This window comes from Lemur catta, chromosome 6 (genome assembly GCF_020740605.2).
Source record: "Lemur catta isolate mLemCat1 chromosome 6, mLemCat1.pri, whole genome shotgun sequence".
NCBI lineage: Eukaryota > Metazoa > Chordata > Mammalia > Primates > Lemuridae > Lemur > Lemur catta.
The window spans coordinates 81,047,146-81,062,467 of record NC_059133.1 but is presented as its reverse complement, the minus strand read 5'-3'; the positions used below and the strand labels follow the sequence as shown (position 1 = coordinate 81,062,467).

At 34.0% G+C, this 15,322-nt stretch overlaps 1 protein-coding gene across 1 annotated transcript in view; it reads left to right on the top strand.

Moving 5' to 3' along the window:
• The window catches only part of SLCO1B3 (solute carrier organic anion transporter family member 1B3), a 77,233-nt gene that overhangs the window by 3,600 nt on the left and 58,311 nt on the right, over positions 1–15,322 (top strand). Inside the window, exon 2 of the mRNA XM_045554233.1 lies at positions 615–760. Within this exon, the coding sequence (XP_045410189.1) occupies positions 677–760 (84 nt within the window). The 5' untranslated portion in view covers positions 615–676. The remainder of the gene's footprint in view (positions 1–614; positions 761–15,322) is intronic.

The window sequence follows — 15,322 nt, the reverse complement described above, 5'->3', positions numbered from 1 at the left end:
ATAATGGTGCCAAGGGCAAGCATGGCCAGAGTCTCTCTGAGAGGTACTTGGAGTATCCTTTGTTCTTTTTAACAAATCTAAAGTCTATCTGCTTTTCAAGCCTTGTTCCAAAGGTATCTCCTCTCTGAAACCATCTTAGGCCATTCTAATTACAATTCATGACATTATTTTTCTACTTATTTTGAGTATCTACTATGTGCAGGGCACTGTTTGGCACTTTGTAAAACTGTAAGGATGAATTAAACATATATTTGCTTTTATAAATCTTGCAAGCTATTGTAGATAGAAAATATCAAAATTTTAATTTCTGTACTTTAAAATTTTTGTTCATATAAACTATTGTGTGATTGCATATTATCTCATTTACTTGTTTCAAATTCCTTTCCATAAATTTATTTCCCTAACTAAATTATAATCTCATTAGGCTAGGACTTTGTGTGTGTGTTTCCTCCTTTTGTGTCTGGCATTAACCTAGATCAGTGGTCATGACATAGTAGGCCCTGTATGAATAGTAGTGAATGATTGATTGATTGATGTTGGCCTTGCTGCTTTTCTTATTTCTAAATTGTATATTGTTAAAGTAAAATAAATTATACTTTTTCTTCCTTGAATAGGTGATCATTTTGAACCAAGCATCTATAACAATCAAAAACATTTACATATCTGTAGTTCAATCATGGACCAAAATCAGAATTTGAATAAGACAACAAAGGCAACATCTTCAGAGAAAAAGAAAACTAGATCCTGTGATGGATTCAAGGTAGAATGAATTCCATGTTTCTAAATAAGTAAATGGGGAATTTTTATTTAAGAAAGGCGATCGGTTGTTAAAAAGAACATTATATTTCAAATTACAATTTTTAATTGAAACATATATTAAAATATAAATGATCTATACATTTATTTAAATCCGTTGTTGAATCTGATTAAGATATTTCTTTGGTAAACTCTTTTTAATTTCAAAATATTGAGTACAAATGTTTTTGTTACATGGATACCTTTTATAATGCTTAAGTAGGGGCTTTTAGTGTGCCTATCACCCAATAACGTTCACTGTACCCAATAGGTAGGTGTTTACCCTGCCCCTCCTCCCCCTCGTCTCGATTTCCTATGACCTGTGTATCTCTTTGCACCCATGTGTGTCCATCGATTAGTTCCAGTTATGAGACGGTACATGTGATGTTTGCTTTTCCATTCCTGAGATACTTCACTTAGGATAATGATCTCCAGTTCCATCCAAGTTGCTGCAAAAGACATAATTTTGTTCCTTTTTATGGATGAGTAGTACTTCTTTGGTGAAATTTCTGATGCTTAAGAGTTTATTAATATGGAAAAGTTAGAAATATTTTTAATATTTTGATATCTTCTCTTTGGTTCTTGATGAACCAAGAGAGACTTACAAATGTGACTAAAATAGAAGATGTTGTATAATGAATAATATATAAAAATATTCTTAGAATTAACCTATAAATCTAGAAGGTTAATGTCTTGTGAACCACTTTATGATCTTGACCTATTTAAATATTCTTTTTTCAAAGAACAGCACTTTTTTATTCTGATAATAACACGATCTGAAGGAAAAAGAAATCTGTCAAAACAGATCTGGACCAATGACCTGCTTGTTAACTTGGGAAAGCCATTTAATTTTTCCATTTGCAAGTGATAAAAGTAATCATTCTGCCTCTTGATTTTGTCACAAAACTGTGGGACATTAAATAATATTGGCATTTTCATAAACTGGAAAAAGTGCTTCTAAGTACAGTGCTCCACAAGGAAGTCAAGAGTCGGCAAAATTGAAAAATTTGCCTGAAGTAACCTGTGTTGTAAATTGAAAACCCAGGAACCCAAGTCAAAACCTTTAAAGCCCTATGAGGAAGTCTCGAGGAAAGGAAAAAACAATCACAGCCACCTTCTACCAATATTTTAAGTTTTTTTATTTAGTTGGAGTTCTAATCTTACTTAGCTCAATAAAGACCACAGAGATTGGATTCATTTACAATGATGTTATATAAGGTTCCTTTTATCTTTGTCCAAGGAACATGAAGTATGTTTGTTTTCAGAGATTACTGGCAAAATGTGTTCTGATGAAATATTTGAATAATATTTAAGCAGAATGGCAGTCACAAGGAAAAATTGTGGGTTAATGTAATTGGATTACATTCTATTGTCTAGGGGTAATACAACGTGCTGGATTATTTCTGCTTTTAATTACTGTTACAGTGATTTCACTTGTACACACATTGCAAAGTGACAACAAACAGGCAAATAAGATTTCCAGAGTGGTCCCTTACAGCACACTTGAAGAAAAGGCTGGTAGGGAGTTAGCAGTGTATGTCAAAGACATTACCCGCAGCCCAATAAAGAAGACTGGAGAAACAGTAATAATAACTAACATTTAATGAGCACTTACTATATGCCAGATCTTGGCCTACTATTTTACTTCTGTTAATAGATTTATTCCTTATCCCAATTCTATCAACCCAACCCTATTATCTCCCTCTTGGTTTCTTCATGTAACACTGTGATTAGGAGTACATATTCCTGTTTATGAAAAAAAAAACAAAAAACAACTAGGTATAGATAGAACAAATGACATCCCCTAGGTCTCAAAGTTGGTAAAGGGTAGAGCCAAGATCTGAATTCAGGCAGTCTGATTCCAAATCCTATGCTCTCAGCTCCACTCCATATTGCTACAGTATGGATTTCCATAATGCTAGTACCCTTATGATGTTATGGTAAACAGGGATTTATAAGTGGGCTATTTAAAGATCCTCCTCATTCCATACTTCTAAAAATTCACCTTCAGACCAAATCATTCAGTATCAAGCAACCATGGGATCCATACACTTGTTTACATGCATGCACGCACACAAACACATATCTTGTTACTGATGTGCATATATAGACTTAGCAGGTGGAAATGCATAAAAGTGCAAACAGATAATGAACACATTTAAATAAAAAACATAATTTGATTCATTTCTACTCTTTTTCCCTCAAGTTGTGTACTGAGCCAACAGGCTACGTAGAACCTGCCAGTGTACACTTCACCTTTACACATGTCATTTCTGTTCATATTTCTTGTAATGAAAACTCTTTAACAACATAAACGTAATGCATTATCATGAAAAAACATAAATAACAGACAGAGCAAAAGTAAAAGGTCCTTTTTTCTACCTTCATTGCCACTCCCCTTCCAGAATAACCACCCCCACATGCAACCACCAACAGTATCCATAACCCACAGTTTCCATTCTGGCTCACTGTTCCCAGATCATAGTGAATGGCCTTTTTGTTATTCCTCAAACATGCCAAGTGCAGTTCTGACTTGGCAAATTTTGCATTTGCTCTTTCCTCATCTGTCATGTTCTTCTTCCAGATATCTTGGGCCTTCATCTCATTCAGATCTTTGTTTAAGCATTAATTACTTCGTCCCTGACCACCCCATATAGCATAGTATTCCCTACCTGTAACTCTTTAACCAGCTTGAGTTTTCATAACATTTATCATCAACTGATACCAATACTCCAAAACACACTTGTATAGGTATGTGTGTGTGCACACAGATATGTACTTAACAGCTTAAAACAACACAAATTTATTGCCTTAAAGTTCTGAAGTTCAGAAGTTGGAAATGGATCTCAATGGACTAAACTCAGGGTGTTGGCAAGGCTGTGTTTCTTTCTGGAAATTCTGGGGACAGTACATTCCCTTGCCTTCTCCAACTTTTGGAGGCTGTCTGAATTCCTTGGCTCGTGGCTCCCTCTGTGTTCAATGTAGCAGTGGTCTATCAAGTCTTTTTCACATTATATCACACGGGCACTGACTCTTCTGCCTTCTTCTTCCACATTTAAAGGAGACTTGTAATTACATTGGGTTCACCAGGACAGGCCGGGTCAATCTCTTTAAGGTCATCTGATATCAACCTTGATTCCATGTGCAAACTTAATGCACCCTTGCCATGTTACCGAATATATTCACAAATTCTGGAGATTAGGGCCTTCGCGTCTTTGAGGGTCATAGTTCTGCACCACCACTATAGCAGTAGGCAGAATAATGTTTTTATTATTCTGATGTATATATATATATGTCACTTATCATCTATCTCTTTATATTGTAAAGTAATCTCCATGAAATCTTAGGTATTTGAGTCAGTGTTCTCTGCCTCAAATATAATGACCATTCAGTATATACCTGCTGAAAGCCAGGCGCAGTAGCTGGCACCTGTAATCCCAGCAATTTGGGAGGCTGAGACAGTAGGATCGCTTGAGCCCAGGAATTGGAGGCTGCAGTGAGCTATGACCATGCCACTGCACTCCAGGCTCCAGCCTGGGTCACAGAGCAAGAACCCATCATACATACATATATATGTATGTATATATGTGTGTGTGTGTGTGTGTGTGTGTATATTACTGAAAGTACAGATATGTAAACATTTTCATGCTCAATATCCTGTTTCATGGTGGCTACCATTGTTGCCACCCCCCACCTCGTCATCCTCCTCTTCTTCCTCTTCTTCTTTTGTAACTGTGTTAGTGTTACTTTGGTTTATTTACTATGGACTTAACACATTTTGAAACCTAGGGCATAATATCCACCCTTATTATTCTTAAAGTGAAAAAAAAAAGAAAAAACAGAAAATATCTTGTATGCTCTTTTTTTATTTAGTTTTTTTTCCTTTGGACATCATGTGCAGAGTATTGATTCCTGACAGACTTTCATCAGTGGTCCACTGACAGCACCATCTTAATTTATTTATTTATTCATTTATTTATATACTCATTCATTTACTTGTCTATGTATTTATATGTTTTTTTATTTCAGCATATTACAGGGGTACAAATGTTTAGGTTACATATATCGCTTTTGCCCCACCAGAGTCAGAGCTTCAAGAGTGTCCATCCCCCAGATAGTGCGCACCACACCCATTAGGTGTAAATATACCCATCCCCTCCCCCTCCACCCACCTGACACCCAATGAATGTTACTACTGTATGTGAACTTAAGTGTTGATCAGTTAATACCAATTTGATGGTGAGTACATGTGATGCTTTTTTTTTTCCCACTTAGTAAAATGGGCTCCAGCTCTATCCAGGATAATACAAGAGGTGCTAGATCACCATTGTTTTTTGTGGCTGAGTAGAACTCCATGGTATAGATATATCACATTTTATTAATCCACTCATATATTAACGGGCACTTGGGTTGTTTCCACATCTTTGCAATTCTGAATTGTGCTGCTATAAACATTCGAGTGCAGATAATCTTTTTTATAGAATGTCTTTTTTTCATTTGGGTAGATGCCCAGCAATGGGATTGCTGGGTCAAATGGTGGTTCTACTTTTAGATCTTTGAGGTATCTCCATATTACTTTCCACAGAGGTTATATTAATTTGCAGTCCCACCAGCAGTGTATGAGTGTTCCTATCTCTCCACATCCAGCCCAACATTTATTGTTTTGGGACTTTTTGATAAAGGCCTTTCTCACTGGAGATAAGTGATATCTCACTGTGGTTTTGATTTGTATTTCCCTGATGATTAGAGATGTTGAGCATTTTTTCATATGTTTGTTGGCCATTAGTCTTTCTTTTGAAAAGTTTCTGTTCATGTCCTTTGCCAACTTTTTAATGGGGTTGTTTGATTTTTCCTCACTGATTTTCCTGAGTTCTATATAGATTCTAGCTATCAGCCCTTTATCAGATGTGTAGCATGCGAACATTTTCTCCCAGTCTGTAGGTTGTCTGTTTGCTCTTGCAATAGTTTCCATGGCTGTGCAGAAGCTTTTTAATTTGATTAGCACCCATTTATTTATTTTTCTTGGTGCTGTGATTGTCTTTGGGGTCTTTGTCGTAAATTCTTTGCGTAAGCCAAGGTCTATAAGAGGTTTTCCAACATTTTCTTTTAGAATTCTTATAGTTTCATGGCTTAGGTTTAAGTCTATTATCCACCATGAGTTGATTTTTGAGAAAGGTGAGAGGTGCAGACCCTGTTTCAGTCTTCTACATGTGGCTATCCAGTTTTCCAGCACTATTTATTGAATAAGGATTCTTTTCCCCAGTGTATGTTTTTTTCTGCTTTGTCAAAGATTAGATGGCTATATGAGGATGGTTTTATATCTGGGTTCTCAGTTTTATTCCATTGGTCTATGTCTCTGTTCTTGTGCCAGTACCATGCTGTTTTATTTATTTATTTATTTATTTATTTATTTATTTATTTATTTATTTTTTGAGACAGAGCCTCTCACTCTGTTGCCCAGGCTAGAGTGTCATGGCGTCAGCCTAGCTCATAGCAACCTCAAACTCCTGGGCTCAAGCAATCCTTCTGCCTCAGTCTCCCAAATAGCTGGGACTACAGGCATGTGCCACCATGCCCGGTTAATTTTTTCTATATAGTTTTAGTTGTCCATCTAATTTCTTTCTTTCTTTTTTTTTTTTTTTTTTGGTAGAGACAGGGCCTTGCTCTTGCTCAGGCTGGTCTCAAACTCCTGAGCTCAAACGATCCGCCTGCCTCGGCCTCCCAAAGTGCTAGTATTACAGGGGTGAGCCACCGCACCCAGACCCATGCTGTTTTAGTTATTATAGCCTTGTAGTAGAGCTTGAAGTCTGGTAAATTGATGCCTCCCAATTTGTCCTTTTTGCTTAGAGATTGCTTTTGCTGTATAGGGTCTTCTCTGGTTCCATATGAAATGTAGAATTATTTTTTCTAGATCTGTGAAAAATGACATTGGTATCTTAATAGAGATTGCATCGAATCTGTAGATCACCTTCATTACGCCTGTTTACATTGTCTGCTATTCCTTCCTCAGTGTTTCATAGTTCTTCCTGTAGAGGTCTTTCACCTCCTTAGTTAAATATATTCCTAGGTATTTTGTCTTCTTTGTTGCTATTGTGAAGGATATTGAGTCTTTGATTTGGTTCTCAGTTTGACTGTTGTTGGTGTATAGGAATGCTACTGATTTGTGTACAGTGATTTTGTAACCTGAGACTTTGCTGAATTTGTTGATCAATTCCAGTAGTCTCATGGCAGAATCTTTGGGGTTTTCTAGATATAAGATCATATTGTCAGCAAAGAGCAATAGTTTGAGCTCTTCTGTCCCCATTTAGATGCCCTTGATTTCCTTCTCTTGTCTGATTGCTCTGGTTAGGACTTCCAGCATGATGTTGAATAGAAGGGGTGATAGAGACAACCTTGTCTGGTTCCAGTTCAAAGAGGGAATGCTTTCAATTTTTCCCCATTCAGTGTGATGTTGGCTGTGAGATTTGTCATAAAAGGCTTTTATCACTTTTAGGTAGGTCCCATCTATGCCTATTTTGTTAAGCATTCTTGTCATAAAATGGTGCTGAATTTTGTCGAATGATTTTTCTGTGTCTATTGAGAGGATCATATGGTGCTTATTTTTACTTCTATTAAGTGGTGAATTACATTTATAGATTTGCATATGTTGAACCATCCCTGTATCTCTGGGATGAAGCCCACTTGGTCATGATGGATTATTTTTTTGTATCATCTTATTATGGGGGTACAAAAGTTTAGGTTATGTATATTGCCTGTGCCCCGAGTCAGAGCTTCAAGCATGTCCATTCCTCACACAGTGCGCATCGCACTCATTATGTAGGTATACACTCATCCCCTCCCCCCCACATCTGCCCGACACCCAATTGGTGTCATTTTTTTGATAAGCACCTGAATTCAGTTTGTTAGGATTTTGTTGAGAGTTTTTGCATCTATATTCATAAGGAATATTGGTATGTAGTTTTCTATTTTTGTGGCATCCTTTCCTGGTTTTGGTATCAGGGTGATGTTGGCTTCATAAAACATGCTGGGGAGGATTCCTTCCTTCTCAATGCAGTGGAATAATTTCTGCAGGATAGGCACCAGTTCTTCTTTGTAGGTCTGGTAAAATTCAGGTGTGAAACCATCTGGTCTGGAACTTTTCTTTTTAGGAAGGTTTTTTTATTGCTGCTTCAATTTTGGTGCTTGATATTGGTCTGTTCAGGAATTCTATTTCTTCCTGATTGAGCTTAGGGAGGGTGTATGTTTCTAAGAATTTGTCCATTTTCTCCACGTTTTCAAGTTTATGTGCACAGAGGTTTTTATAGTATTCATAGATGATATTTTGTATTTCCATTGTATCGATTGTAATTTCTTCTTTTTCATTCCTGATTGAGCTTATTGGAGTCCCTTTTTTCTGCTTCTCATTAATCTATATATTTGTAATAACATAACAGACACCCATGAAATCACTACTTAAGACAGAAATTAAAACTATACAGAAATTTATATTTCCTATGTTGTTTTCTACTTTCCTAGCTTCTGTGTCTTCTCATGTGAGCTAAAGACTAAATTAAATGTTGTGTAAATGTTTACTTTACTATTTTTTAACTTGGTAATATCTATATATGCATTCCTTTAAAATGTATATTGCTAAGTTTAATTGATTTAGCTATGTAAAATTATTCTTAATGTTTATCAAATTGCTTTTTATTCAATATTGTAATGCTAAGATTCATCCATATTATTTCATATAGCAGCACTTTATGTATTTTGAATGCTATATAAAATCCCATTATATTAATATACTCTATTTTTCTACTTGCTATGGATTTTTTAATTGTTTTCAGAGATTTTCTATTAGAAATAACTTTGGTAGAAATATTCCCATTTTTGTCTCTTGGTGTTCCCAGAAATTTTCTTGATAACATTTAGAACTGAAATTACTACAACATGAAGTATATAAATGTTCAATTTTACAAGATAATGCTAAATTTCTTTACAGTGCTGCACTAATTTACTTGACCACTACAATATATAAGTGAAAATCTGGATATGCATTCTCTTCAACATTTGATATTGTCAGACTTCTTTATTTTTGTAATTTAAGTGAGCATAAAATGGTGTTTTGTTTTGGTCTTGGTTTGCATTTTTTGATATCTAATGAGGTTGAATGTCACTTCATATGTTCATTAGCCATTTGTGTTTTCTGTGGAAATCTATGTATATATTGGACCATTTTTATTTTGGATAATTTGTCTTTTTCTTCATTTGTATGGGTTCTTTTTATTAATATAATACTTTAATGTTAATGTATTATGATATGTGAGAGAAATATTTTCTGATTTTTAACTAGTTTTTCACTTTCTAACTGGGTTTTTAGATGAAATTATTAATTTTAATGTATTTGAGCTTATCAAGTAATTTTATAATTGAGTACTTAACATAAGTAATATAAGTTTTATTTAAGTGAATACTTTTTTATTCGAAGATAAGAAAGCTTTATAGCTAGACTTTACTTTTGAAATTAAAACCTTTGATTTATATAAAATTAATTTTTGCATATGGTGTAGAGTAAAAATTTAATTTCAACTTTTCCCCATATGAAAAACCACTTTTTCTAGCTCTGTACCTCCTTTCTCCACTTACCTGTCATGACCCTCTGTCCCATATCAAAGTTTCTTATATGTATGAGTCTATTCTGAGCTCTATTTCCTATTCTCTTGGTAGTTTGTCTATTCCTACACTAGGGATAGATATTGTCTGGAACATTATATGAAGCATTGTCTATTAGTATAGATCATCTCTTTTTACACTTCTTCAGATATGGCTTCAGTATTCTTGGCCTTTCAAAGTTTTTGAATAGATTGATGAAAAACTTTGTTGAGATTTTGATCGAACCCAATGACTTTGTAGATTGGTTTGGGGATAATTCAAATCTGTTAAATATTAAGTCTACTGCTCATGAATATGGTATAACTCTCCATTTATTTAGACATTTAAAAATGTTCCTCAAAAAAAAATTTAGAATTCTGCTCAGAAAGATCTTATATATATTTTTTTAGATTTATTTCTTAATTCTTGGTATTTTTTAAGACTATTGTAAATGGTGTCCTCTTTTTAAATCAAGTTCTCTGGTGTTAGTGGTGTATAGAAATATAATTGAAATATATATCATATATCCAGTCACTTTGATGAACTCACCTATTATTTCTAAATATTTGTGTATAGACGCTTTTGAAAGTTTGAAAGCATAAAAAGATACTTATATAATTTTTAAATTATACTTTTATTTAATATTTTCCAATCTTTATAAACATCATATTATTGTGAAATCCAATGCTGAATGCAAGTAGTTGTGTTTACATTTGCCTACTCCCAGATTTTGGCACATTTATTTTTGAGACATATTTTATCAGTTTTAGGATATTCTCTTACATGCCTAATTATTAAGGGTTTATTTTAAATCAGGAATTTATTATGAATTTTATCAAACATTAGTCTCTTCTAGTTTGATAATGTTGAAGAGGAACATTGATAGATTTTTTTTTTCTAATACTAGACATACTTGAACTCCAGGAATAAACTTAACCTGGTTATGGAATATTATCTTCTTGTTAGACATTATTAAATTTGGTTTGCCAGCATTTCATTATAGGTTTTGCATATTCACAAATGGAATAGAGCTGCTATTTTCCATATTTACAGTATCTTTTGCCGGTTTTGGTATCAGGATTATATTGGCTTTGTAGAATAAGTTGGGGAATATGCTTTTTATATTCTATGGAATAGTTCACATACACTTGAATGAATTTTTTCCTTGAAATTTTGGAAAGGTTTCCTGATTTCTTGTATGTGTGTTGGAAACTTATCTTTTCCTAGACATATGTTTATTACGTTTAACCTTTCAACTTGTTGACTTCTTAAAAATTGTTATTTTATTAGAGCAGTGTAAGGTTTGCAGCAAAATTGAAAGGAAGACTCAGTGATTTCCTATATACTCCCAGCCCCTATACATGCATGGCTTCCCCTAGCATCAACATCCCCCACCAGAGACGTACATTTGTTAAAATTGATGAACCCACATTGATACATCATAATCACCGAAAGTTCATAGTTTACATTAGGATTTGCTCTTGGTATTGAACATTCTGTGGGTTTAGACAAACGTATAATGATATGTATTCATCATTACAGTATCAAACAGAGTAGTTTCAATGACCTAAATTTCCTCTGTGCTCCACGTACACATCCACCCACCTAATCCCTGGCAATCACTAATTTTTTGCAGTCTCCATAGTTTTGCCTTTTCCACAATGTTATATAATTGAAATCATAGCTTTGTCAGACTGACTTCTTTCACTTAATGACTTGCATTTATGGTTCCTACATGTCACTATGATGAGTTTGTCCAGCAAAAGTATGTAGAAGAAAAATAGAAGAGGTTCTGAAACAAAGCCCTGAAAAAAATGGAATAGCCAGAATAACATAAGCTAAGCATACTTGGGAGAAATGATGCAAAACATAGGATTTGATCCATGCAAGCATAGTCAACTCTTTTAATTTTTATTGGAAAGGACATTAAGAGAGTTATAGGAAAGAGAGTATCCAGTGGGCAGAAAAAGATTCCCCCCACCATCAAATAAATGTGAATTTGGATTAACTGTACAACTATTCCCTAATAAATCTCAAAATTACCTCCAAGCAAATAATCTCTCTCTCAAGCACCAGAGCTGCCTTAGTTGTGTCTATTGAATACGTTTTTTTTTTTTTAGGCATCTCGAATTTGACTTGTGAAAAGATCATTTTATTGTCTTTCATATAGTCTTCTCTTTTTCCTATACTTCTCACCCCAAATAAAAGTATTACACAGAGTTATCCAAACTGAAAACAAGAAAACAAAATCAGAATCTTCATTTTCTGTTATCCCCACATCCTGTTGGTTTTCCCCTTAAACTTCTTCCTAGTGTATCTGTCACTTTGTTTCCTTCTTTCTATCTTACTCGTTTTTTTTTCTTCTGAATGCAGCTTTCTAGCAGATTTCTTTTCCATAAGCTCATCTTCCTCATGGTTGCCAAATTAACCCTCTAAAATTTAATCTCTTTATGTTACAAACATTTAATTTAAACTATAATTAATCTCTAAATGTAATCTCTTTATGTAGCTTTTAAAAATGTAAGTTGCCCTCAAAATGTTTGGCATATTTCTATCCTTATGCTCCACCCACACGGAATTTCTTTCTGTTTTTTGAATAATCTATGTTCTTTCACTACTTAAGGGTTTTTCATGTACTTCTTAGTTTGTTTTAAATGTTTTATTTCTTCATCAATTTTTAAGCTTATATTAGTCCCTAAAGACTTAGCTCAAATATTACCACATTGATAAAAACAGAATTAATGGGTTTTTCCTGTGGACTCATAACATTATAAACCTATGGCAATTATAGTGCTTAATACATATTATACTGTCCTTATTTGTTTATTGCTCCTAGGAGATTATTAGTTCTTTTAGGACATTTATTATGTCTTATTTATTTTACTGCTCTTGTTCTGCTGAACCTGTCTCAACTCCAAGGCTTAGCAGAATTATTGTCACATTGCTGTTGCTCGATAAATGTTTGTTGAGTAAATCAGGTGAGGTTTAGATGGGCTGAGTTCATCAAGCCATACATGTGATAAAGGGGAAGCCTGGAGTTGTTTTCTAAGTTCAAGTCCAGAACTCTTGCCAGAATAAATGAGTGACTGACCTGCAATGATTGCAAGTAAATACAGACTTTACCTTTTATCTCAATGTCAGTTGTCTCTTTCTGCCAGTGACACTTTAAAACCTGATGATTGTCAACATTTGTATCAGTTTTGTTTTTATTTGAATGAGCTTGCAGCACATGACTGGAGGATGGTAGCTCACAATGATAATATAGACAGTTATCAAGCTTACCATGTAGCTAGCACTCCATGAACTTGGTGGTATTTAGAAAGCCATGCATATGCCCAGGACAAGACACATGTTCACAAAAGACCTGAGAAGACTGTAAGCTTTCACCTCAGCTAATCCCCACACTCAGCACAAGGCTACTTAAAGGTTAAAGGAGCTAAAAAATATAATAACTGAAATAAAAATTTATAAAAAGGGTATTATGGACTGAATATTTCTGTTCCCCCCCAAATTCATATATTGAAACTCTAATCCCAGTGTGATGGTACTTGGAGGCTATTGGGAGGTAAATAGGTCATCAGAGTTGAGCCCCTATGATGGGATTAGTGCCTTTGTAAGAAAATACCAGACAGCTCTACAACCTGAAAGAGGATCCTTCCCAGAACTTGACCACACTGGCTTACTGATCTCAGACTTCCCAGCCTTCAGAACTGTGAGAAATAAATGTTTGTCATTTAAGCCACCTATTCTATAGTAATTTGTTATAGCAGCTTGAACTGACTAAGACAAGTATTCAACTGCATATTTGAGCAGGCAGAACACAGAATTAGCAAACTTAAAGATACGACAATTGAAATTATTAGTCTGAGCAGTAGAAAGAAAAAATAATGAAGAAAAGTGACCAAAGCCTAAGGACCTATGGGACACCATCAAGTGAACCAACATACAAATTATGGGAGTTCCAGAGGAGAATAGAAAAGGAGAAAGGTAAAAAGAATATTTGAAAAAATCATGGCTGAAACATCCCAAATTTGATGAAAGATATTAATCTCAACATTCTAGAGGCTCAAGGAACTGCAAATAGAATAAATTCAAAGAGATCATTCTGAGGCACATTATAATCAAGTTATCAAAAGGCAAAGAAAAGTAAAGAATCTTGAAAGAGCAAGAATAAGAAATCCTCATGTTTAAGAGCTCTTCCAGAAGATTAGCAACTGATTTTTCATCAGAAATCATGGAAACCAGAAGACAGTGGGGTGATATATCTACTACTAATAAAGGACTGACATTAAAAATCTACAAAGAACACTTAAAACTCAATAATAAGAAAACAAATAACCCAATTATAAAATGTGAAAAAGGTCTGGACGGACACCTCACTGAAGAAAGTACATAGATGGCAAATAGGCATATGAAAAGATATTCAACATCACATGTCATTAAGAAATTAAAAATTAAAATAATGAGCTATCACTATATCCTTATTAAAATGACTAAAATTTCAAACACAGAACATGCCAAATGCTGGCAGGAATGTGAAGGAACAAGAACTCTTGAATTTTGCTTGTGAGAATGCAAAATGGTACAGCCACCATTGGAAGACAGTCTGATACTTTCTTATGAATCTAAAGACAGGCTTACCATACAATCCAGCAGTCATAGTCCTTGGTATTTCCCAAAGAAGCTGAAAACTCATGTCTACAAAAAATCCTGCCACAGGTGTTTATAGCAGCTTTATTCATAATTACTAAAACTTGGGAGCAACCAAAATGTCCTTCAATAGGTGAGTGGGTAAAAATAGTGTGGTTCATTAATGCAATAGAATATTTTTCAGTGATTCAAAAGAAATGGGACAGCAAGCCATAAAAATACATGGAAAAACATAGTTTTTAAGTGAAAGAAGCCAATTTAAAATGCTACATACTGTGTATTATTCCAAATATATGACATTCTGGAAATGTCAAGCCTATATCAAGAGAAAGGAGATCAGTGGTTGCTAAGGATTTGAAGGAGAGACAAATAGACATAGCACAGAGGATTTTTAGGAAAGGGAATCTATTCTGTGTGATACAGTAATGAAAAACATATATTATTATACATCTGTCAAAACCCATAGAATATATGACACACTAAATGAGCCCTAATGTAAAATATAGACTTCCATTAATAATAATATATCAATATTGTTTCATCGATATAAACAAATGTACTACACCAATACAAGATATAAATAATAAGGGAAACTGTGTGGAGAGAGAGAGAGTACATGAGAACTGTGTACTTTATGGTCAATTTTTCTATAAATCTAAAACTGTTCTAAAAAAGTAGAGTCTATTAATTAAATTTAAAAAATTTTTCAACAAAATACTAACCAAATCCAAAAGCATACTTAGAAAATTGTACACCATAACAAAATATGATTCATTCCGGAAATGCAAGCATGGTTTAAGATGCAAAAATCAATCAATATAATGGAATACATAAATTGAACAAAGAAAAAACCATTTAACCATCTCAATTCATGCAGAAAAGCCATTTGACAAAATTTGAACACAGTTTCATAATTAAAATACTCTAAAAATTAGGACTATAAGGGACTTTTATCAATATTATAAAGAACATTTATTATAAAGTTACAGATGACATCATATTCAATATTAAAGCATTGCAGGTTTTTTTTCCTAAGTTCAAGAACAAGACAAGAATGCCTACTTTTACTGATGCTATTCAAGATTATACCAGAAGTTTTAGCCACAGAATTTAGACAAGAAAAAGAAATAAAAGCATTCAAATTAGAAAGAAAGAAAGAACACTTTCTCTATTTGCAGATGACATGATTCTAAACATAGAAAATCCCAAGGAACCCACAAGAAAACTACTAGAGCTAATAAATAAA